The sequence below is a fragment of the Pseudorasbora parva genome, chromosome 20 (assembly GCF_024679245.1).
Source record: "Pseudorasbora parva isolate DD20220531a chromosome 20, ASM2467924v1, whole genome shotgun sequence".
In the NCBI taxonomy this organism is placed as follows: domain Eukaryota; kingdom Metazoa; phylum Chordata; class Actinopteri; order Cypriniformes; family Gobionidae; genus Pseudorasbora; species Pseudorasbora parva.
The window spans coordinates 41,554,911-41,581,574 of NC_090191.1; the positions used below are offsets into that span (position 1 = coordinate 41,554,911).

Below are 26,664 nucleotides of genomic sequence, written 5' to 3' on the forward strand. Positions count from 1 at the left end.
AGGCTATTCCCCGCCAGCATTTAAAAAAAAAGTTGCCAGCCACCGCCAGGGTTTTTGACAATTTTCACAAAAATGTAATAGCCCATGGTATATTTTGTTTAATAAATATCTGAGCATGCAATATATCAAAATAAAGAGCTGACCCTCTTCTTTTAAACAACAAAAAAACGTTTTATTCTAGCTTCATGCATTCCTTTTTTATCAACACTGAATATGGGTAGGTTTCATCAAAAAAGCAACATTTTGAACAAAAAGTAGAGAAAATAACGTATTTGTGAAAGACTGACTCCAGATCAGATTCAGAACGATGATCAAACACAGATGGAGTAGATCGAGTCCATCAACACCCCTAATGCTTACACAGTCCTGGAGCTCATCCTGGGTCCACATCTCATTCAGTAACATCAGGCAGTTTTGATTCATATGCTGTTTAATGAGGATGATCACGTTATTTTTAATATGCATATGATTACATGCGATCGCTCGTTTCACTGCGTCTTACTCACGTGTGTTTTGATCAGGAGATGCTGTACTCATTCAGAAGATGCGCAATAGCGCCCCCTAGCGCCCGACAGTGAAAACACGGAAACACAGAAAATTCTGTTACTGGCTTGGAAGCGTTTTCTCAAAAATAACGGAAATTTCCGTGTTTGGCGGGGAAAGAGTTAAAAAGGATATACTTTCTTCCCAGTGTTTTACTTAATCTGTGCAATCTGGCAACCCTCCGTGCACGCTCCCTCTAAACACGGAAGGAGCGCCGATGAGCTTATGCGCTGGAGTTTAGCGATCTCCACAGCGAAATCCTGCTTCAGTGAAAGTGTCAGCCGACACTCGAGCTATACGTGACTAAATCTGCCATGATCAAACCTTCAGTGATGAATTTCAACAAATGCACGTACGGATCTCCCCCTTACCGTTTACAAAATAAACACACCTTTGCAGCCGATGTGACAATTCAATCGGGAAAAGGAACATAATTTAGAATTATTGGAAATATTTAGCCTAGAAATCTAGACTCGGCAGCAAATCTCTAGCAACTCTCAATACCCTTCTGAGCTGTATTCGCCTAAATCTTGAGTGGTAATGAGTACCAGCTGCGTGACACACCGGTCTCGTCTCCTTCCGCTGCCTTCGCTCCTTCTTTTATGCTCCCGTCCCTTGGCCGCGAGACGAGACCGGTGTGTCACGCAGCTGGCACTCATTACCACTCGTCACCGGCCCGCTCTCGCGGTCCCCCGCCCCGCTGCTTGCCACACCACAATATTTTTGAAAAAGTTAAATACAATAAAAATAAAAACATTTTGCTGTGGTACCGAAATTGGTAACATAACATTTTTATGGTATTGGTGCCGACTACTGGAATTTTGGTACCGTGACATCCCTTCCTGCTTCACACACACACTCAGCTCTCTGAGCGCCGCTTCATCTCTCGCTCTCTCTGTTTCTCTTAGACCCAAAACTACTTCACAGACAATGAAGCCGACAGCGTCCGGATGATGGAGGAGGTGGAGAAACTGTGTGACCGCTTAGAACTGACCAGGTGAAGGGAAAACTGCTGATGCTTGTGTGGGAACGGCTGGAAAGCAGAGACAGACTGATACAGATTATTTATTTATTTTTATATATATTAACCAATATATAAAAGCGATATTTATTTACTGGATTATATTTGACATTTATAACGGCACTGAACTGAGTTTTATTTAAGGTTTTTTTTTTATTGTCATTTTTGCCATTTCACTTCCTTCTTACATACAAAACACTTCTATATCAATAAATAGTCTGAAAGAATGCAAAAAATGTATGACATTATGAGCACTGACAGGTGAAGTGAATAACTGATGATCTCCATCACGGCTCCTGTTAGTGGGTGGGATATATTAGGCAGCAAGTGAACATTTTGTCCTCAGAGTTGATGTGTTAGGGCCCGTCCACATGAAGCCCGTCCGCTTTCCCTATCCGATCTTTTCAAGAAATATCTGCGTCCACACAAGATTACGAAAACTGACTAAAAACGATGTAGTTTGCATGCCAGGCCAGTCTGTGGCGCTGTAATTCTGCCACAGAAATACACTAAAAACGGAGAAGAAGAGTTGTGGCTAGCAGGGGTATAGGAGTGGTCGGAGGTGAGGCAAAATCTCACAATAAAATAACAATAAATACATTTGTTACTTAACAGATGTGTTTTATTAATGCCTACACCTACCCCAACCCTAAACATACCCTTACAGGTATGCAGATACGGTCATTAAATGAGGCGATATTGATGTGCGCATGCCCAGTGCCCGTAGTTGTATCCCTTAACTCTTCACCGTGTCGGACGTAGTGTGATGACATCACCGTTTCAGAAAATATACGGATTCGCTGTACACACGAAAACGGAAGATGATCGTTTTCAGATTTATCCGCTTTGGGACCCGTGTTCGAAAAATATCGGATTCATGCTTCTAAAACGCCGGATCCGTGTGGACGAAACGCTGATATGGTACAAAATGTATACGTATACAGCGAAACGCGTCTCTGTGTGGACGGGGCCTTAAAAGCAGGACAAATGGGCAAGCGTGAGGATTTGAGTGAGTTTGGCCAGATTGTGACGGCTAGACGACTGGGTCAGAGCATCTCCAAAACTGCAGCTCTTGTGGGCTGTTCCCGGTCTGCAGTGGTCAGTATCTATCAAAAGTGCTCCAAGAGGAACAGTGGAGAACCGGCCACAGGGTCATGGGCGGCCAAGGCTCATTGATGACCGTGGGGAGCGAAGGCTGGCCCGTGTGGTCCGATCAAACAGACGAGCTACTGGAGCTCAAACTGCTCCAGAAGTTAATGCTGGTTCTGATAGAAAGCTGTCAGAATACAGACGGGTGTGAAGGCTCAGGGCGGTTTTGGCAGCAAAAGGGGGACCAATACAATATTAGGTCATAATGTTATGCTCTTTTTAGCGGTAAGTTTAAACCACAAGCGTTTATGCAATATATCTCATGTCCATTAATGGCTTTTATGTTAAATATAGTTTATCAATTAAGCGAGGTCAGTTATTTTACATTTGAGCCATCAGATGCAGCGCTTTAAAGGCGATTTTGCGTACAGTTCTTGAAATGCCCACAAGATGGCGCTATGTATTGGTGAATGCGATATTGCAAAACTATACCCGCTTATGGGAATGCTTAAATATCGGGAAAAATATTGATCGATCTGTAGTGCAAAGCTTTTAAATATGTCATTTAACCCCTTTATGTTCTTCGTGGCTGCTTCTTTGAAAGTATTATTGATATCTGTGAGAATAATTGAGGTTTTTTCGGTTTATGTGTAGTTTGCAGACTCTGAATGAAGCGTTGTCATCTGGGAATAAAGAGCAGAGTAAAGCAGCTCTGGAGAAACAGGTGAGAGACCGAAATCAACCGCTTTACTCCAGACAGATGGTCATATGAGCATGAACACACAAGTTTATTCTCTCTTGCTCACCAAAGCAGTGTTTATTAGATCAAAAACACAGTAAAAATAGTGAAATATTATTATAATTTTAATCAGCTGTTTTCTTTGTGAGTATACGACAATTCACCATGACGTCACAACAGTAATAAACGTTCTTCCGGGTGGCAAAAGCCGAAGCGTTCCTATGGCAACGCTAGTATTCAGACATAGTTAACATGATTATTGAGGGACCGATTAATTAATTCAGGAGATAGCAATACATGAAATGCCTAACCTTGGTCTAGCAGATGTAGTGCTAGTCTAATACCACAATTTTTAAATGAGCTTCAGCCTACCATTGAGTCGTTATTTTAGTGACTGTTGCTGTTTGAATTACAATATGTTAGGCTATCGTAGATAGTCTATTTCCCTGTTCTCTGCTTTTCAACAAATCCTTTGCACACATTTTTTCTTTATTTTTTGTATCTGAAGCTATAGCAGCAACATTGAAAGTTCCGGTGTCTGTGTTTAACACGAAACCTTGTGTGATTGCGGTCGGCTCGCGGTGCAGTCATGCTGTTTCCCAGCTGATTTGATGCAATAATCCACTTTAATGACTCGTGGCATCTGCAATATCTCACAAACTCCCGATGTTAAAATGTTATATTTATAATTTTATATGGAACTAATCACTACACCTGTTAGCAGTCATGTAAACATCCATTATTGATATAAAATAGCCGAAATCACATGAACAATCACACAAAAACCTTATTCCATAGTTATCGTGTGTTTATTAGCTTCTTAGTTCACGCGTAGAAATTTAGAATAGGCCCGTTCGAGCCAGATGAGGGAAATGTCCGAGACAGTAGGAGAGAGGTCTGCGCATGTTTTAACTCTTTTATATCGAATAATTCCGTGAGAAATGAATAGAAATGGTATTCTGTATGACGAAATATTTTGCAAACGTGATATGTCAATATTTCTCCAAATATGAGGACTTTTAAACTAAGAGCTAAACTGAAAGCTGTTCTTTGCGATCTCTGTGAACACAAATGAGCCAGTGAAGACGAGAGAATAAAGTGTGTCTGATAATCTATTCAAAATATCGTTCATAACGGATCGATAATAATGAACTCCTGACATAAATTAAGAATTGAATGTCACTGCAACCCAGTTTTATCATAAACAGTGTTCAAATATCAAAGCTGGAGTCTTTAATCTTTCTGATGATACTGAGTTTGTCCAGATAATGTGTGATGAGCAGTGAATGTTGAACAATAGTAATTTGAGGCCGTATGATCTTTGAATCGTAAGGGGTTAAAAGAGATCTAAAGTTTACTAATATTAGTCTCGAATTTCCCCAGCTGAAGATAACTATGCTCTGCTATGATTTTGTAGATGGACCATTTTGAGAATACTTCTCTGTAGCGCCACTTTTGACGACGTCCACTCGCTTTAGCCTCCTCACCCACAGGTTTTGCTGGATATATTTACTTCTTTCTGAATGAAATCGATAAAATCCTACACCTTTTCCTGTATATCTGATGGCGCAACCCCAAACACAACACGTTTTCGTCATAGTTTCAACTTTAAACAACAGCAATGTTCTTAACTATGTTACTATTTACAGTAGCCGGCTGATCTCTTCAGTTTGTCAGTAGAAGCCGCTCGCGTTCTGCCACCCGGAAGTATCTTGAGGCGATTGTTTACAAACATTCTGAAATGGTCTATTGCCACAGACATACCCGTGAGACGCAGGACTGGTTTGATGAAGCGAAAGTTCAAAAGAACAGCATTTATTTTTAGAGTCTTTTGTAATGTTATAAATTTATTTACTGGCATTTTGTAATCAAATGAATGTGTCCTTCCTGTATAAAAGTATTTTTTTCTTAAAGCAGCACTAGGTAACTTTTCAACCTTCATAATATATTTTCAAGACTCTTGTGATGATACATCGACTTACAATAGGTTGAATGACACGTCTGCCATAGCCTGATGGGGTCTGTATCGTTTTTAATCGTACTTTTAAACTTCGGGTTTCGGGTAGTAATCCGAGAACAAAATTCGACGGCTTTACGGCATATTCGCCACTTCCACCACCAAGTAAAAACATAAGACGTACAAAATCATATTTTAGGATTCCTAACATGTCTGTGATATTTCTTTATTTGTGTTTCCTCAAGCTATAATACAAATTGATTTTTCAAATGTGCAGATTCATCTATGGTAGCTTGATTTTATAATATTGACGATATATAGTTATTACCTACCACTCAAATATTGATAGATTCTGTAAAACGCTAACCAATAGACTACTAGAATGACGCTGGCTTGTAAACGTGAGCATAGCGATCATTTTGCGTTAGAAAAAAAATAAAACCCATGAAATTATATTCATATGACATGCTGAAACATATGCCACTGTACCTGGGATGAAGACATTTCACACACGACGCAAGCAGCACACATCTGCATGTGAACTCCACAAAGTTTATGACAGTAGTAGAGGACAATATTGTTTCCCAACTGTAGGGGGACTCTGAGAGCAAACTACCTGGTGCTGCTTTAAAACAGCGCTGTAACTTGCTGAGTGTGTGTGTGTGCAGGTGCAGGATGTGAACGTTCAGATGCAGAAGGAGAAGGATGCGGAGATGCAGGCCCAGCAGGCGGTGCGCAGCGCTGAGCACGCCAGCGGAGGAGGAGGACTCAACAACAGAGGCTGGAATGAGGAAGATCTCCAGCTGCTCATCAAAGCTGTCAACCTGTTTCCTGCCGGAACAAACGCCAGGTGAGTCCTTCCCATCATAGGCTGTGTCCCAAATCACCTCTTCCATCCCACAATGCACCGCAATAACAAGTGTACAGCCGGCGTATACTCAACTGCTGGATAATACTACATGCTAGGGGTTGCACCGACTAGTTGACCTTAACTCTGTCATGACGCTTTAAGCTTGACGTCGACTAGTCGCTGGCCTATAGAGGGCGCAACAGGATAAACAATTTCCTGACACGCAGGCTCTGTTTTGAACAGTTAAAAATGACAAATAAATGCCTAATCCCAGAGCTCTCCACAAGACATGTTTGATTATACCATCTGGATGCTCAATTGATCGGGAGAATGCACGCTAACTGTACACGTAAGTTAATCATCGTGCTAAACTAATGCGTGCTGCATTGCAACGCACACACATAGCCGATCTTTATTGTGCTACTTTATCTGTATCTTATTCAGATCGAGCAGAAATCTGTGAGAAATATAACGACCATAAGACAAAAGATACAGAAGCTGTTATGTAGGATTAATAACCTTATGGGCAGCGCTGTCATATGCTATAGCTGTCCTGTGCATGAGAAGACCTGAGTTCGAGTCTCAGCTCGAGGCTCATTGGCTCATTAATGACTAGTTAATCAGATAGATATTCGAAAACATTGCTTGATATTTGAAATCTGTTCAAATTAGATTTTCTCAAAAATGACAGCCCTATGCACTACTGAAGCTGCCAGTTTTTCGGATGAGACGTTAAACCGAGGTCCTGACTCTCTGTGGTCGTTAAAAATCCCAGGATGTCCTTCGATAAAGAGTAGGGGTGTAACCCCAGCATCCTGGCCAAATTTGCTCATTGGCCCCTGTCCATCATGGCCTCCTAATCATCCCCCTCTCCTGATTGGCTTCATCATTCGGTCTCCTCTCCACCAATCAGCTGGTGTGTGGTGGGCGCTCTGGCACAAAATGGCTGCCGTCGCATCATCCAGGTGGTGCTGCACATTGGTGGTGGTTGAGGAGATTCCCCCCTTCTATGTAAAGCGCTTTGGGTGTCTAGAAAAGCGCTATATAAATGTAATGAATTATTATTATTATTGTAGTTTGCTAAGTTTTAAGCGATCATTAAACTGCAAGCACAAACGACACAGTCTCGTTCACTCGTTCTGAAGTTGACTAATGTAGGGAATAGTGAACGAGGGTATGGGGGTGATTTCGAACACAACGCTAGGGTCTCTGACTGAGGTGTGCTGTGATTGGTCAGGTGGGAGGTGATCGCCAACTACATGAACCAGCACTCCACCAGCGGCGTGAAGAGAACCGCCAAAGACGTCATTAATAAAGCTAAGACACTGCAGAAACTTGGTAAGTAACACTTGCTTTTGTTTTATCCACTTGAAGTTGTTCCTTCTACCCTTTTACAAAGACTTGTTGTTTTATGGTTTTACTAGAGCAAGTTTTCCTGCTTGAATGTTGATTTCCCCCATACACTGAGCAGGCATAACATTATGACCTAATATTGTGTTGGTCCCCCTAACAAAACAGCCCTAACCCGACAAGTCATGGACACCACTAGACATTAACAGCATTAATTGAGCAGTTTGAGCTCCAGTAGCTCGTCTGTTTGATCGGACCACACGGGCCAGCCTTCGCTCCCCACGGTCATCAATGAGCCTTGGCCGCCCATGACCCTGTGGTCGGTTCTCCACTGGTCCTCTTGGAGCACTTTTGATAGATACTGACCACTGCAGACCGGGAACAGCCCACAAGAGCTGCAGTTTTGGAGATGCTCTGACCCAGTCGTCTAGCCGTCACAATCTGGTCAAACTCGCTCAAATCCTTACGCTTGCCCATTTCTCCTGCTTCACACACATCAACTCTGAGGACAAAATGTTCACTTGCTGCCTAATATATCCCACCCACTAACAGGAGAGATCATCAGTGTTATTCAACGGTCATAATGTTATGCCTGATCTGTGTATTCTCCATTGCTGCGGCTCCTCTCTTCCCAGTCTGTCAGTAACTGTTTAGTTTCTGTCTCTATGAAGCCCCTCCTTCTGAAAAGCACACTGTGCTCTGATTGGTGGGTTTAAGCAGTGTGTTGAAAAATGCCCGGTCCCTTACCATAACACACAACTAACTCTCAATATTCTACATATGAATTATTTAAATGAGGAATATTGTGACGCGTTTGCATACTGATATAGTTAATAACTGGTTTTTAATGCTCAAACGGCAACTTTGCACACTAAAGATGAACGTGTAAGAAAGCAAAATGCAGACTGATCTCATGAAATGGCATGTGTGACCTACACACACACACACACACACACACACACACACACACTCACACACACACACACTGCCCCTACCCATCACACGCACCCCTTACATACACACACACACTGCCCCTACCCCTAAACCTACCCCTTACATACACACACACACACACACACACACACACACACACTGCCCCTACCCCTAAACCTACCCCTTACATACACACACACACACACACACACACACACTGCCCCTACCCCTAAACCTACCCATCACACGCGCACACACGCACACACACTGCCCCAACCCATCACACACACACTGCCCCTACCCCTAAACCTACCCATCACACACACACACTTCCCCTACCCATTACACACTCACACATTGCCCCTACCCCTAAACCTACCCATTACACACACACACACTCACACACTGCCCCTACACTTAAACCTAACCAACACACACACACACACACACTGCCCCTACCCATCACACACACACACACACACACACTGCCCCTGCCCCTATACCTACCCATCACACACACACTGCCCCTACCCATCACTCACACACTGCCCCTGCCCCTAAACCTACCCATCACACACACACTGCCCCTACCCATCACTCACACACTGCCCCTACCCCTAAACCTACCCATCACACACACACACACACTGCCCCTACCCCTAAACCTACCCATAACACACACACACACACACACACACACTGCCCCTACCCATCACTCACACACTGCCCCTACCCCTAAACCTACCCATCACACACACACACACACACTGCCCCTACCCCTAAAACTTCCCATAACACACACACACACACACACACAAACAAACACACACACTGCCCCTAAACCTACCCATCACACACACACAAACAAACACACACACTGCCCCTACCCCTAAACCTACCCATCACACACACACACACACACACACACACACTGCCCCTAAACCTACCCATCACACACACACACACACACACACACACACACACACACACACTGCCCCTACCCATCACAAGAAACATTCTGCATTTTCACATTTTCAAAAAAACATAATTTAGTATGTTTATAAATCCATTTACCTTGTGGACACACACACACACACATAATGGTTCGTTTCGGCGTAGACATACAAACGGATAGCTCAAAATGTGTACAGATAACACACCACTTGGCTTTAGAAAGGGCCGTGTATGTTTACGCAGTGTCATGATGGCGTGTTGCATAATGGGTGTTCTTCAATGTGTGGCAGATCCTCACCAGAAAGATGAGATTAACCGAAAGGCCTTTGAGAAGTTTAAGAAGGAGCATTCAGCCGTTCCTCCGACTGTAGACAACGCCATGCCGTCCGAGCGGTTTGATGGTGAGTCTCTTCAGTGGCCATTCTGCACACACACTTCACCCATCCATTGCCGTCAGATATACAGCAGAAGGTGTAGGATTTTTGCGATTTCCTTCAGAAAGAATTAAATATATCCAGCAGAGCCTGTGGGTGAGAAGGCTAAAGCGAGTAGTGCTAGTTCGAGACTAATATTAGTAAACTTTAGATCTCTTTTAAAGATCAAACTCATGGCCAGTCACTGCCTGAAGTAAAATAGGAAGAGACCGAACTTCTAGTGTCACGTGGGCTACTGATCGAATGTCAATGGAGGAAACAGGAAAAGCAGATCTTAGTTGTAGGCTGACGGATGATTGATGTGTGTACCACACTGTATTCATCATCACCGCGAGTTTAGTTTGAGTTAATGTCTAACGTTAGCGGAGTTAGTCTGACCGTCAGAAGCTCTCGTCTGTGCCGTCTGATCCGAGCAACAGAAAACAATCATAGCCTTATGAGTTAGATAACAGGGGAGTAGACCGTCTACGATAGCCTAACATATTGTAAGTCAAACAGCAACAGTCACTAAAATAACTACTCAATGAGGCTCGTTTAAAAATGATGGTAGTAGACTAGCGCTTCATCTACTAGACCAAGTAAGGGATAATCCACGGCTAGCCATGCATTAAAGGATTTTAATGCACGGCGTAGAGGTGAAGAACCATTAAAATGTGCATTCAAATCCTTTAATGCATGGCTAGCCGTGGATTATCCCGCTTATACCATGGTTATTTTCCAAGTTAAAGCTTTTAAGAGACGGTTGTTTTCTTACATCTCGTTAGTTCTAGCACACCGTCGCTTTAAATAAAGTAGAGCCATCGAAATTTGTTTTTATATGAACAAATGACCACATTTATTTAAATGTGACAGAGAACTGAAAGAGAAAGATCAGAGAGAGAGAGATGTGTTCGCGATCTCTTCATGATGTCAGTCTGAAGATCCCCTCGTTGCTTAAGCATATCGAACATAACTTAATGATTATTTAATGGATTTATTAAAATTATTTATGAATGACAGGCACCACTGCAGTGACAAGGCAATCTTTATTTGAACGAATCATCATTATGTAGCCTAGTGTGAAATAAACCCCACGTCATAGACACATTACATTTAATGCATTAAAGTAAATAATAATATAGGTGCTGGAGTCTGTCAGTGTAGGTGTCACGAGCGTCATAGACACACACGACACACGGGGACATGTCTCGCAACTCGGTGTCATGTCAGTGTCAGTCGCGATAATGTCAGTGACATGACAATGAAGACCACATGTGCCACGGATGTGCCAATACGCGCATAGTTATAGATATGTATACATACCTGCGCATAGTGACATATGTGTAGGGTTGCCACCTTCAATACGGAGAAATAAGGGACGCCTGCCGCAGCGGTGGCCACACCTCTTGGGGCCACGATGACCACAGTCCCGATGGTGTGCCAGTGCTGTGGTCGTAAATCATAACTTAAAACCTTTTCATAATTTGTATATATATTAAGATTAATACCAATGGACATTATAATATAGTATAATATATATATAGTATAATAGAATATGGATATCTGCTATTGAAATCAGTGTGAACAGATATAATACACAGCTATGACAATGACAAACAAACTCAGCTGCTGTAACCTAGTGGAGTAGGATAAGAAATTGCAAATTAACTCGAGTAATTTTATAGTGTTGTGAACAAAGATTTTGACTAAAATATTTGTCATTGTTTGCAGTAACACCATCCAAACAGTGAAACCACACCTCAATAACTGTAAATGATATAATATCTACAATCATTTCTTATTTTAATAAAACACTTAACAACATTTTTATTTTTGGTAAGTTAAGTAAATATATTTTTTATATAGTCTATTGTTAATTCTATAGTAGCCTATTGGATGATGCAATTATTTAAATTTGTTAAGCATAACAAATAGTTGTTTATTTTATTCCTAAAAGGTCCTATTTGATTAAATATGTATTAAATATATCTATCTTATCTCTTATTAAAGTAATGCTTGTGTCTGACTGTACAACTTAACCTTAATAAACAAATCATACCATAACATCATTAATGTAGCCTACATTATTAACATTATTTCTTAATAGGCAGCATATGAAATCTAACGTTATCAATCAAAAAATTATTTTGATATAGGGTATCGTTTCGAATGGATTCTGCCCATATAGAAAAGAACCGGCGAGGCGGGGTCCCCTCCTCTTCTGACTCTGATTGGCCGTGATTCACGGCCCGTGAACCTGAAACAAACCAATCAAACAAACCAACGACGGCAGCGACCCAATTAGGGGCAGAATAGGACGTGTCTTCACACAATGCGGGTGGACCTATGTAAAATACGGGACAAATCGCGTCCCGTATTGCTTTGATACAGGACGAGCCATTTTTCCTGAAAATACGGGACGATTCCGTATTTCACGGGACGGGTGGCAACCCTACATATGTGCCATTGGCTTCTGTGTGTCACGTCATGTCTCATGTCACTTAATGTTGCTATAGATGTGTAGACATATCTGTGGCTGATACTGCAGTCTGCCACTGTCACTCTGTTTGCAAGCGTAACTGTGTTACTATGGTTACCAGTGTTTATAGTGGCGGATTAATTTCGAACTGTAATCAAACTGACTGGAACTACCTGTGCATTAAACGCTTTTACTGCACACCTTCCAGCCAATCAGAATCGAGTATTAAAACAGACCATGGTATAAGGTTAGCTATTTCGTGTATTGCCATCTCCTGAATTAGTTCATCTCAATAATCATGTTAGCTATGTCTGAATTTACTTGCGTTGCCATTGGAACGCTTCAGTTTTTGCCTCCCGGAAGAACGGCCATTACTGTGAATTTTCATATAAGCTCATCTCTAAACGCTTCCTGCAGCGGTGAGCGCCGAATCCAACGCCGCGGCCTGGACCACAGAGGAGCAGAAGCTTCTGGAACAGGCTCTGAAGACCTACCCGGTCAACACACCGGAGCGCTGGGAGAAAATCTCCGAGGCCGTGCCGGGACGCTCAAAGAAAGACTGCATGAAGAGATACAAGGTGAGATCTGCAGAACTGCGCATGATTTATGACCGGACACAGAAGAGTCAATGCAACACAAAAACATCATATTAAGGGGATTTTAATTCAATTCAATTCAATTAGAATTATAATAAGCTACAAATTAATATATTTTTTCTTTTTAATAAAAACTACAAACAATAATGATAATATATATTATTATTATTATTTAAATGTTTTGCATCAGGGTAATTTAATTAAATTAATTTTTACAAGTAAGGACAGCAACAAAAAAAAAGAACTAAGGTAGAATTATAAGTTACAAATTAATAAAATGTTTTCTTTTTAATAAAAACTACTAACAATAATGATCATATATTATTTAAAAAAAAAATCTAATACTAAATGATTTATAAAAAAATATATAAAATGAATGATATATATATATATATAATACAAGTTTCTTATGTAAAAATGTTTTGGCAATCAGCAATCAAAATATATTATAACAGTAATAATTGTTATAATTATTATTGCCACTGTCGCCTTTGGCTTGGCTTGCTCAGTTGGGGACACTAAAATTATGTTCGACGTTATTAAACTAAATATACAAATAAAATAATTAATTAGGTTTTATTTAATTCTATAAACTATAATACTGATCTGCCAACATTGTCGCTCTATGATAAATTAAAATAAGTTGATAACATCACTGTTTTCTCCAGAACTGTACAGCCAAATCAATTTAAAATATTTAAATAATAAAATAAAAAACATGATTACACAGAACAAATGATGACCAAAAGGTTAATAAAATGTAAATTCTAAATATCATACTACTAATAATAAATATATTAATTTTAATATTATAATGCATGGTTATGTAACAATACTTTAGCAATCAGCTTGCATTATAATTTATAAAGCGTTATTTTGAAGTAATGACAATTTAGCAAGCAAAGCAAAATTTATTTATAAAGCACTTTTTAAAAACAACTAGTGCTGTACACACGTATAAGAAAACAGTACTCAGAGTGTCAAAAGACAAACCAGAAAAATATGCTTTTTAACTAGTTATAAATATAATTTAGAATATATATATATATAATTCAAGCTGGTTGCCAACACATTTATTAAACAAATGACACGTATTGAGGTACAATTAAAGGTTCAATGTACAAGGTATATATTAAAATGTAAAACAAAATAATAATTGATATTATACTCTTACAATGCAAAACATAATGACATTTTAATGGTTTTTGTTAATAAAATTTTAAAATGTAAATATTACTACTAATCAAATAATGATCTGGATATTATTACTGTATATTATAATGCAAGTTTTTCATGTAACAATGCTTTAGCAATCAGCTTGCATTATAATAATTTAAAGTGTTTAAGTATCTTAAAAATGTCATTTGTTCTGTGTAACAATGCTTTATAAATTATTATAATGCAAGCTGATTGCTAAAGCATTGTTACATGAAAAACTTGCATTCACATTTATTATACCTTTTACAAAAATGATCAAACTATTATAATATACCAATAATAATAATTAGTAGTATACTTTAATATTTTTACAAGTATACTAATTACTACTATATATAAGTAGTATGCTTAAACGAAGTAAAAATAAAGTATACTACTAATTATTATTATCAGTATATTATAATAATTTTATCATGTTTGTAATGATTTAGCAATCAGCATAATTTATAAAGCATTGTTACACAGAACAAATGACATTTTTAAAATACTTAAACACTTTAAATTATTATAATGCAAGCTGATTGCTAAAGCATTGTTACACTGAATGAATAATGACCAATAGCAGAAGATACACACACTAATGCGCCTGTGTCTGTGTGTGTTTGTGTCCAGGAGCTGGTGGAGATGATAAAGGCTAAGAAGGCCGCCCAGGAGCAGGTCTCTGCTAAGAACAAGAAATGACAAACATGCCACAGGGAAAGAAAACACACGTACACACACTCACACAAAACGTGGTCTTTTAACTTTATTGTGTTGTTCTTTATTTTATAATAAAATAAACATTGGAAAAAAAAGGAGCACATATTAAGTTGTGATGTTTGTGTTGCCATGCAGACCTCACGGCCGTAACCAGTTCATGCCGCCGAGGATGCTCTTATAGTCTGGAAGCTGCTCGATCGGACCTGCGAAACAACCAGCATTGATCAGTCATTTAAAGGGTTAATAGACCCAAAAATGAGTGTGTGATGTTTATCTGCTGACCCCCAGTGCATCCAACATGTAGTGTGTTTGATTTTAACTCAACTGTTGCTGTGTGTAGGTCATATAATCATGTGAATGGGTAACAGGTCCATGAGAGCCAAACATACAAACAAAAAAAACATGCTTAGACAACGTGCACAAAAACCCTGCTGCTCCTGACGACACATGGATTTAAGACACGAGCCGATTGGTTTCTGTGAGAAACACAACCGTATTTATTTTTTTACCTCATATCCTGACGAGTCTCATCAAGTTTTCCCATCAGCAGTAACTTCCACCTGATGAGGTCAAGCGCACGCGATCATAGATATACACCATGTAGAGCCTCGTTCGACCGATCTGTGCAGGCACTAATGAGGCTTCTATATATACACATCTATGATCGCGTGCACTTGACCTCACCAGACGGAAGTTACTGCAGATGGGAAAACTTGATGACACTTGTCGAGATGAGGTAAAAAAAAATACTGTTTGTGTTTCTCACAGAAACCGATCGGCTCGTGTCTTAAATCAGTGTGTAGTCAGGAGCAGCAGGGTTTGTGCACGTTGTCTAAGCATGTTTTTTTTTGTTTGTATGTTTGGCTCTCATAGAATTGTTACCCATTCACATCATTATATGACCGACACACAGCAACAGTTGAGTTAAAATCAAACACACATGCATGTTGGATGCACTGGGGGTCAGCAGATAAACATCACATTCTCACTGCTTTAAAGGGATAGTTCACCCAAAAATGAAAATAGATGTTGATCTGCTGATCTCCAGTGCATCCAACATGTAGGTGTGTTTGTTTTAACAGTAGAACACGAAGATTTTTAACTCAACCGTTGCTGTGTGTCGGTCATAATAATCATGCGAATGGGTAACAATTCTATGAGAGCAACAACAGAAAACATGCTTATACAACGTGCACAAAGAGCCCTGCTGCTCGTGACGACACATTGATTTATTAAGACACGAGCCGATTGGTTTCTGTGAGAAACACAACCGTATTTATTTTTTTACCTCATATCCCGACGAGTCTCATCAAGTTTTCCCATCAGCAGTAACTTCCACCTGATGAGGTCAAGCGCACGCGATCATAGATGTGTATATATAGAAGCCTCATTAGTGCCTGCACAGATCGGTCGAACGAGGCTCTACATGGTGTATATATATCTATGATCGCGTGCGCTTGACCTCATCAGGCGGAAGTTAGAGCCGATGGGAAAACTTGATGAGACTCGTCAGGATGAGGTAAAAACAAAACAAAAATACTGTTGTGTTTCTCACAGAAACTGATCGGTTCGTGTCTTAAGACATCCATGTGTCGTCAAGAGCAGCAGGGTTTTTGTGCACGTTGTCTAAGCATGTTTTTTTTTTGTATGTTTGGCTCTCATAGAATTGTTACCCATTCACATCATTATATGACCGACACACAGCAACGGTTGAGTTAAAAATCTTCATTTGTGTTCTACTGTAAAAACAAACACACCTACATGTTGGATGCACTGGGGGTCAGCAGATCAACATCTATTTTTGGGTGAACTAACCCTTTAAAGCAGCGCGCCAACCCTGGTCCTAATGTCTCTCTTCTGACCTCTCAGGTCCAGTCCTAGAGGGCCACTGTCCTGCAGAGTACAGTTCCGACACTGATCAAACTCACCTGAACCAGCTCAAAGCCTTCAGGGTTACAGGCTGATCAGGGTTGGAGCTAAACTCTACAGGACAGTCGACCTCCAAGACTGGGATTGCCCACCCCTTTCACAGACAAGGCTTAAAGGGTTAGTTCACCCAAAAATGAAATGTCTGTCATTAACTCCTCACCCTAATGTCGTTCCTCACCCGTAAGACCTCCGTATATCTTTAGTCCGAGAGCGATGGAAGTGTATGCACACTATACTGTCCATGTCCAGAAAGGGAATAAAAACATCATCACAGTAGTCCATATGAGACATCAGTGGGTTAATTAGAGTCTCTTGAAGCATCCAAAAATAACAAAAACTACGACTTTATTCAGCATTGGCTTCTCTTCCGGGTTTGTGTTCAATCCTCAAATAAAGATTCAAACGGGTATGAATCAGCGAATTGATTCATGATTCGGATCACCAATGTCACGTGATTTCTGCAGTTTGACACGCGATCCGAATCATGAATCAATTCGCTGATTCATAACCGTTCGAATCTTTATTTGAGGATTGAACACAAACCCAGAAGAGAAGACAATGCTGATTAAAGTCGTAGTTTTTGTTATTTTTGGACCCAAATGTATTTTGGATGCTTCAAGAGACTCTAATTAACCCACTGATGTCTCATATGGACTACTGTGATGATCTTTTTATTCCCTTTCTGGACATGCACAGTATAGTGTGCATACACTCTCAGACTAAATAAGATGTACGGAGGTCTTACGGGTGTGGAACGAAATCAGGGAAAGCAATTTTCATTTTTGGGTTAACTAACTAACTAGTCCCTGACTAAAATGCATTTTTTAACTGAAAGAGATATGTTAAGACATCTACCTGTAGGATTAGTTCACCCCAAAATGAAACTTGTCTTTAAAGGCACAATATGTAATTTCTCACCTCCTAGATGTCTTATTCAAAACAAAGGCGTGTCTTGATGACTTGATTGAGCGGGGCTTTTATTCTGTCAGACGAGCGCTTACGCTTCATCCACTCCGTGGTTTTTGGATATTTTAATCCTAAAATATTACATAATGTGCCTTTAATTCCCAACCTGTAATGGTGCGTTCACACCAGACGCGAATTAAGTGTTAAGCACGAGTGTTAATGCAAAAGGCACGAATGAAGCGTTTCGGGCGATTTAAAAAAATCTGACCTTTGGTGGATATTCGCGCTGTGTTAACCAATCAGGAGCCTTCTCTAATAGTGACGTGATTACGAGCGGAGGCAGAAATGTCACATTTCACAACAGAAATCTGAACAATGGAGGACAAAAATCATCGTTCCTGTACGATACAGCAATAAGATTACGACTGAATTAAGTTATTTTTGTTTGGGTTTAGCACACAGTATTCTCATCGCTTCATAACATTTAGGCTGAACCACTAAAATCACATGGACTATTTTAACCATGGCTTTACTATCTTTCTGGACCTTGAAAGGTGAATTTACATAAAAAATATCTTAATCGAAGATATTGGATGAGTAATAGCAAATGTCATTTTTGGGGTGAACTATCCCTTAAAATGCCCTAACTGAACTAAGGCTTAATCCTGGTTTAGTCTAAGCCCTGTCTGTGAAACCCGGTTTGTTTTCTTCAAGTCTGGTCATAACCAAGTCGGTTAGATTGGTCTAATTTGAATAGGAAAAGTAAAAAGTATGTTCTGTGTGTATAATCTGGATGTCCTAAATCTGCCATGTTGTAATGATCATGTGACCTACCAGCGTCAGATGGGTCGCTTCACTGTCATTCACAGATCCTCCCGTGGCCTCATGGGATAGTAAAGTGTCCATCTTATGCACACTTTTATAAGTACTGTGAATTCGGATTTACTAATCTTGTCACATACTATTTTTGTCTACTGTATAATAGGGAAATGTCTTAAAGGTGCAGTGTGTAATCTTTATGATGCTCTATTGACAGAAATGCAATATAATATACATAACTGTTTTCGGTGGTGTATAAAGACCATTATGTTTTTATTACCTTAAAATGAGCCGTTTCTATCTACCCTTACAGTGAAGCCACCATTTTGTGCAGCCATGTTCCTACAGTAGCCCTAAAGGGACAAACTTCTCTGCAATTTGCTAACATTTACACACTGCGCCTTTAACTTAGCAGCTGTGTTCGTACAGCCGGGCCCTGGAGTCTCTACTAACGAGCTGATGAGTTGAATCAGGTATGTTTAATTGGGGACCAGGGTTGAGAAAGTATAAAATATTTCAGTATAAGAGAGTGAAGGTAGATACTCACCAACCGCTGCTATAGCAGGAGCTTTATTATAGATGTACTTCATACACACGTCCTTGATGGTTGTGGCATCTATGGCCTGAGGACAGAACATTAAGAATGAGGGCATGTTCACACTTTTAGGTCCACATTGGCATTTTAACACCCAACCTAAAGATACCAAACCTGAAGGCAATAGGAATACATTCACAACCTGATTGGTCGGCTATTATGACTGAACATTCAAAACAATGCCGTGTTCTGGGATAAACACACATTGTATGTGGGTAGCTACATATGATATTTTGACCAACTGAGAACTCAAGAGCTTAAAGCGTGTGAAGGAGTCCCTTCATCACACACACAAACCAAGATCTGCTGCGAGGAGACGCGGCTCCGATGCCTGAGCTGAACTGTGATGGGCAACATCGCGAGAATGACGAGAAAAAATTGGTATGTTTGAGCATTCTGTCCTTATTATTCAAATGACCAATCGCACTAGAGATCGTTTTAATCCAACCAAACATGCCAAGTGTGAACACATCCTAAAGCCCTATTCGGATGGTAATTATTTGTAATTATGAAAACCACCAAAGGCCAATCGTGGCTTTTAGCAGGGTTTATTTTATTTTTGTAAATATAATTCATTCTGAAGCAATATCCTCATCAGTGTTCAATCAGCTTTGGCATATTTAAATCTGCATGTGGTGGCACAGGATTCAGATGACAGCGTTCACACTTATTTCGATTATACATTTTTTTCCCCCACTAATCTTATTAAATATAGGCTTTGTTTTAAGTTTCATATTATATTCTTAAATTTTATCTATACATTAAATTAAAATAAGACAATAGGGGTGTTACCAATCAAATTAAATAATTAACACTGAAAAATTACAACTGCATTAAATAATGTTATAAGATTTGTATTTTTGAATAAACGTAATAAAATGTTGGAAAATGTTTAAACGTGAATCTAAACAACCAGTAGGTGGCAGCAGGTGCGTCTTAAAGGGTTAGTTCACCCAAAAATTAAATTTCTTTCATTAATCACTCACCCCAATGTCGTTCAACATCTGTAAGACCTCCGTTCATCTTCACACACAGTTTAAGATATTTTATATTTAGTCCGAGAGCGTATGCACACTATACTGTCCATGTCCAGAAAGGGAATAAAAACATCATCACAGTAGTCCATATGAGACATCAGTGGGTTAATTAGAGTCTCTTGAAGCAGAGAAAATACATTTGGGTCCAAAAATAACAAACACTACGACTTTATTCAGCATTGTCTTCTCTTCCAGGTTTGTTTTCAATCCTCAAATAAAGAATCAAACGGTCGCGAATCAGCAGATTGATTCGTGATTCATATCGCCAATGTCCTGTGATTTCAGCAGTTTCCCAGTCTGACACGCGATTTGAATCATGACAGTTTTGATTCTTTATTTGAGGAACGCGGAAGAGAAGCCAATGCTGAATAAATTCGTATTTTTTGTTATTTTTGTACCAAAATGTATTGTCAACGCTTCAAAAGACTAATTAACCCACTGATGTCTCATGGACTACTGTGATGATGTTTTCATTACCTTCTGGACGTGGACAGCAAAGTGTGCATACACTTACATTCAAAGGACAGAAAGCCCTCGGACTAAATCTAAAATATCTTAAACCGTGTCTGAGGATGAATGGACTTAGAGATGTTGAACGACATTGGGGTGATTGATTAATGAAGGAAATTTCATTTTTGGGTGAACTAACCCTTTAATGAGTCATTGCGTCGATTCGTTCAGATGGCTGAATCATTCAAAAATGAAGCAGTTGTGAACAAGTTATTGAATCTTTGATTCCTTCAAACACTGAATCAATTAGTAACACACTGTTGCTGCGAAATGCGTTATGGTTCTGCTGTGATCTTTGGAAATATTTTCGCTGCTGAAATAGAACAAAAGCAGTCAATATTGCAGCTGAGTTCACTAGAGAAACAAACTCTTCCCTGAATATATGCACTATATTAGCCTATATATTGATTATATTCTACTAAACCGGTTACTGATGTCTGGATTATTTAATGTTTAAATGACAGCCACTGTATATAAATGATTATATTTCAACAACGAATTGAAGTAAAAACTATTTTATAATTAGATTTAGAAGTTAATGCAAAAACTGCCTCGTGAAGTTTACATGTTTGCATGCAATGCGTTATTTGAGTGTTGATTATTAGATCTAAAGATAAATAGCAAATTAATGTAGGCTAATAGTTTGGGCTCTGTCCTTTGATATTATAGTCATGTGCAAGTAAGGGCTCGTACAGCATTATCTTTAAGAAACTTTTAGTTATAATTTAATTCATTTTAAGGACAGACAAAAGCAAATTTTATATTTAGTTTTCTCTTCCCTGCTGTACCGAACTGTGACTTCAAAACCGAGCTGTGTACCTTTAACCCCTAATGTTTAATCTACAACAACACTAAGGTGCAAATAATATCTGCCACTAGAAGTATAAATCGCATTAACTACTGTAAATCGCTAAGAAATGCTGCTATTTTCACATGCAAATAGCCGTCTCCTTATAATATATATATAAACTAATATAACTATAACGGCTAATATATAAACTGTTGGTAAATTGAATGTTTCATGAGTTCAATTTGTTCTTTTTTTGTTAATTATTATTACTAACATGTAATTATTGAAATAAAACGGATTTCATTGGGTTCTAGGGATCACAGAACTCAGTCATCCACCATAAATAAATCACCATCCGAATAACGCAGTCTTTTGAGGTGCTATGCAATTTTTTTTTTAGGGGACCTTAACTTGAAACGCATTTAGATGTGGGTCAAAGGTCAGCATGTTTGTTTACTCACGTCTATTCTGGCCTCCAGCTCATGCAGAGGAATCCTGCGACTGTAACACAGCATCTGCCGCCCAATGTCCTCACAGATGGGTGTGGATCCTAAAGTCCATGAAATCAAAATCAACTATTTTTATGGTATATTGCAGTATTATGAATGAGTTATCTGTGCACATACGGTCGCTTGTAATCTATTCTCTGATATAGTCGTCAAAATCAAGCCCCGCCCTACATTTGTTCTATAAGCCGTTTTACTTATAGATATACACCGATCAGGCATAACATTGACCTACTATTGTGTTGGTCCCCATTTTACTGCCAAAAGAGCCCTGACCCATCAAGGCATGGACTCCACTAGACCACTGAAGGTGTGCTGTGGTATCTGGCACCAAGTTGTTAGCAACAAATCCTTTAAGTCCTGTAAGTTGTGAGGTGGGGCCTCCATAGATCAGACTTGTTTGTTCAGCACATCCCACAGATGCTCGATTGGATTGAGATCTGGGGAACGCCTCAAACTCGCTGTTGTGCTCCTCAAACCATTCCTGAAGCATTTGTGCTTTGTGTCAGGAGCATTATCCTGCTGGAAGAGCCACAGCCACCAGAATACCGTTTCCATGAAAGGCATTTCCATGGATGGAGGATCCAAGGTTTCCCAGCAGAACATTGGCCAAAGCATCACACTGCCTCCTCCGGCTCGCCTTCTTCCCATAGTGCATCCTGGGGCCATGTGTTCCCCAGGTAAGCCACACACACACACCCGGCCATCCACGTGATGTAAAAGAAAACGTGATTCCTCAGACCAGGCCACCTTCTTCCATTGCTCCGTGGTCCAGTTCTGATGCTCACGTGCCACTGTTGGTGCTTTCGGTGGGGTCAGGGGTCAGCATGGGCACCCTGACTGAGCAACAAACTGAGCTCCTCTGTGTATTCTGACAGCTTTCTATCAGAACCAGCATTAACTTCTGGAGCAGTTTGAGCTCCAGTAGCTCGTCTGTTTGATCGGACCCCACGGGCCAGCCTTCGCTCCCCACGGTCATCAATGAGCCTTGGCCGCCCATGACCCTGTGGCCGGTTCTCCACTGTTCCTCTTGGAGCACTTTTGATAGATACTGACCACTGCAGACCGGGAACAGCCCACAAGAGCTGCAGTTTTGGAGATGCTCTGACCCAGTCGTCTAGCCGTCACAATCTGGCCCTTGTCAAACTCGCTCAAATCCTTACGCTTCCCCATTTTTCCTGCTTCTAACACATCAACTCTGAGGACAAAATGTTCACTTGCTGCCTAATATATCCCACCCACTAACAGGAGCCGCGATGAAGAGATTATTAGTGTTATTCACTAATGTTTTGCCTGATCGGTGTACGTCACAATAGGGAATAAAATACTAGCGCAGCTTCTGTTTCATGATTTTAAAGCGCTCTACATGCGTTTGTGATTTATGTAATGCTCCACTTACCGTCCAAGTGAAGCAGCATGTTTGTCTTCAGCAGGTTTTTAGCTCGGTTCACTTCGCTTTCAGTCACGCTCGTACACAGAGACATCCTAAAGCAAACCGTATGTTAACTGCTTATCCGCACTTTCAGCTCAAAGGAGAAGGCGAGTAAAAGTCAAGCTCTCACCATTCCAGCTGAGCGAAATGCATCATCTCGTTGACGGTTCCCGCCTCGCACACCATGTAAAGCCCCCACAGACCGGTGTCCGTGTAGCAGGTGTTGAAGGACTGAAAACTGTGGCACAAGTTGCCCTGACATGCCATCTGTGCCAGTTTACTGGACAAGTTCTACGAGGAAACTACATCTAGTTAGTTGACTTTTGGGTGTTTTCGGTGTAAAGTGAGTTTAGTGAGAGGATCTTACCATCCCGCCACCGAGGGACCGATCCCAGTTCCCAATGAGCGTATTGGCCACCATTAGAGGAATAGTGTCTGGATGTGACCAGCCGACAGCCTCCACGGCAATGGCTATATGAGCCAGAGGCATCTTATCATCTCGGACACGGATCTGTGAGGAATTAAAGAGATAGTTCACCCAAATATGAAAATGTGATGTTTATCTGCTGACCCCCAGGGCATTCCAGATGTAGGTCTGTTTGTTTCTACAGTAGAACAAGAAGATTTTTAACTCCAGCCATTGCTCGTATAATGCATGTCAATAGGGTGTATTTCTATCTCTATATATACACCGTAAATCAACATTGGCCGGTCTCGCTGTCACCGAATGTCAGTGATGAGAATAACGGCGTTATAGATAAACGGCGTTATTATTTTCAGTAACGAGTAATCAAACAAATTACTGTTTCCCCCGTTGCAACGCCGTTACCGTTACTGAGAAAAAAAATGCGGCGTTACTATAATTGAGCTCACTGAAGCTGTTTTCATCCGAACAGGCGCGCGCTCTGTCAGCGTGTGTGTGTGTGTGTGTGTGTGTGTGTGTGAGACACACTGGCGCGCATGCAACCAGCGATCAGGAGTCAGAGCGATGGCATGTCCAATGACTTCAAAGGTAGCTTTCGCAAACTGGAAGTATAAGCACAACATTTCCCCGCGTTGAGGTGAAAGGTAAGAATGTTGTAACGTGCAACTTATGCCCAGAAGAGTCTCTCCATGTCGGTGAACGCAAAAGATAACGTGAGCTCCGCTATCAAATGATTAGACCCACGACATTAGACACCAAAACTAGGTTTTTCTCGCGAGAAAGTGGATAAGCCCGCCATTCAAACAAGACTTGAGAGCACTTCACTTCTTGTTAAACTATTTACTTTTGAGAGGAAGAAAATGCTTCAAGCAGGCTACCATTTAGTTTTATTGTTCCACTATATTTACAATAATGTATTGAATTTGATAGGTCTTTCACATTGTCCCACAGCAACATTAAAATAGTGTAGATTAGTGTACAATATTTTATTATAATAATTGATTATATTTAGTGTCCATTTCATTCATTTAACTTAATATTGGGGGCATCCAAGTTATTTTACATATTTGAAAATTTAAAAAAAAGTTATAAACACTTGTCTGTTCTACTCATTTCAACTGACTTGTGAAAACTGGTTAAAAAAAATATGACTTATAACAATTTTTTTTTTACAGTAACGCAAATATTTACTTTCCCTGGTAACGAGTTACTTTTATTATAGAGTAATTCAGTTACTAACTCAGTTACTTTTTGGAACAAGTAGTGAGTAACTACAACTAATTACTTTTTTTAAAGTAACGTTTCCAGCACTGCCGAAGTTAAATAAAGGCCGGTCTCTAATAGCGGCCGGGGATATTATTAGAACCAACGTTTTTCTGGGCAGGCCTCAACATCAGGGGCGTAGCCAGCGGACGGGCCACTATGATGACAGGCCCCCTCAGTTTATTATACATATATAATAATATTTTTTATATAAAAGTTGTTTAAATTATTTTAACATAATTACAAAATTATTATAACATCTCAAATACTGAAATAAATAAAAATAGTTTTTTTGCAGTCTTTTTTTGTGTGCATGATGTTTAATTGACAGCTGTGTTAAGGCAATAGGCTGTCTCATGTATGTGACGCGGCTCGCGCCTGTGGCTTCATGAAGTGTGTTTGCCTATTCACTTAGCCTGTAATTTGCAGTTGTGTGATAGAGAAACAACAGCGATGCAAAATTCTATAAAAAGGACTTTAAACAATCGCGTTGACGTGAGAGAGAACCCATCCATCGCATTCGCAAGTAACGTTAAAGGTGGGGTGAAACACTCAGTTTCAGTCAATCTCACGTCAATCTTGAGTACCTATAGAGTAGTATTGCATCCTTCATATCTCCAAAAACTCTTTAGTTTTATTATATTTATAAAAGAAATATGGGCTGTACCGAGTCTTTCCGGAAAAAAACGAGCGCCTGGAGGCGTATCGTGTGGGCGGAGCTAAAGAATGACGATCGCGAACAAAGCGGTGACGTCCTCAAGCGTGGAGAAGCCCATCGCTATCGATCAGCTAAGAGATGATCCAGAATCATTCGGGGGCTGAAATAAACTGAACAGGAGAAACAGCAGCAGCAGGACGTCCGTCTCTGTGGTATGGACTGTATTTAGTGGCCTGTCAACATTTGTGTGTGTTTACTCGCAGTTTATGAGGACATGATTCGGTTTATGGACTATTGCATGTGACTAAACCTTAGCAGTAGCAAGCAAAACGGTTTTGCACGTCAGACTAGTGTAACGTTATACAGAGAGCAACAATGGAGTAACGTTAACCGTTAGCGCATTTGAATGACGAAGCACGCGATCGTGTCGTTTACTGATGTTTACTCACGCGACGATAGCCGACAGCACAGACATCTGAAGCAGTTTAACTCACCGGCTGCTTCCAAAGCAGGACCGAACCTTTATCGCTGGGACCGCTCCGTCAAAAACACACTTCTTGTTGATTTGGTAAAGTCTTGACAGCAGTGGCGTGTAAATCCACTTTGAGACGCGACTGAAGCGATGTTGTGAAGTTTCCCGTCATTTCTGCGTTCAAATCGGTTCAAATGCAGCGCTGCCTTCCCAGAATGCTGTGCTGAAGCGTTGAAGTCGCTCGACGTCACCCATAGGAATAAAGTGGAGCGTGGCGCGACAGAAGTGTTCACGGACGACTGGATCTGCACCTGAGAGTGTTTATGGGCGTGCATTTCCTCTCTCGCTCTAGTCACGCGCGCGCGCCCTACCGGGAGAAGAGCCGTACGGCCCATACAAGGACCTTCCGCTCTATTAACGTCAAGCCGACCCATACTCGAAAAAAACTCTCCGAAACTTGTGAGAAACCGGAAGGAGTATTT

The 26,664-nt window shown here is 40.4% G+C and overlaps 2 protein-coding genes across 2 annotated transcripts in view; one reads left to right on the top strand and one right to left on the bottom strand.

Annotated features, from left to right (window-relative positions):
• Positions 1 to 14,939, top strand: part of dnajc2 (DnaJ (Hsp40) homolog, subfamily C, member 2) — a 27,188-nt gene extending 12,249 nt beyond the window's left edge. Inside the window, exons 11-17 of the mRNA XM_067427014.1 lie at positions 1,452 to 1,540; positions 3,308 to 3,377; positions 6,018 to 6,199; positions 7,437 to 7,537; positions 9,727 to 9,837; positions 12,746 to 12,906; positions 14,755 to 14,939. Coding sequence (XP_067283115.1) covers positions 1,452 to 1,540; positions 3,308 to 3,377; positions 6,018 to 6,199; positions 7,437 to 7,537; positions 9,727 to 9,837; positions 12,746 to 12,906; positions 14,755 to 14,823 — 783 coding nt within the window. The 3' untranslated portion in view covers positions 14,824 to 14,939. The remainder of the gene's footprint in view (positions 1 to 1,451; positions 1,541 to 3,307; positions 3,378 to 6,017; positions 6,200 to 7,436; positions 7,538 to 9,726; positions 9,838 to 12,745; positions 12,907 to 14,754) is intronic.
• Positions 14,863 to 26,664, bottom strand: part of pmpcb (peptidase, mitochondrial processing subunit beta) — a 25,984-nt gene continuing 14,182 nt past the window's right edge. The window contains exons 8-13 of the mRNA XM_067427015.1: positions 23,733 to 23,876; positions 23,496 to 23,656; positions 23,333 to 23,418; positions 21,889 to 21,977; positions 19,043 to 19,118; positions 14,863 to 15,044 (exon numbers count right to left, since the gene is read on the bottom strand). Coding sequence (XP_067283116.1) covers positions 14,980 to 15,044; positions 19,043 to 19,118; positions 21,889 to 21,977; positions 23,333 to 23,418; positions 23,496 to 23,656; positions 23,733 to 23,876 — 621 coding nt within the window. The 3' untranslated portion in view covers positions 14,863 to 14,979. The remainder of the gene's footprint in view (positions 15,045 to 19,042; positions 19,119 to 21,888; positions 21,978 to 23,332; positions 23,419 to 23,495; positions 23,657 to 23,732; positions 23,877 to 26,664) is intronic.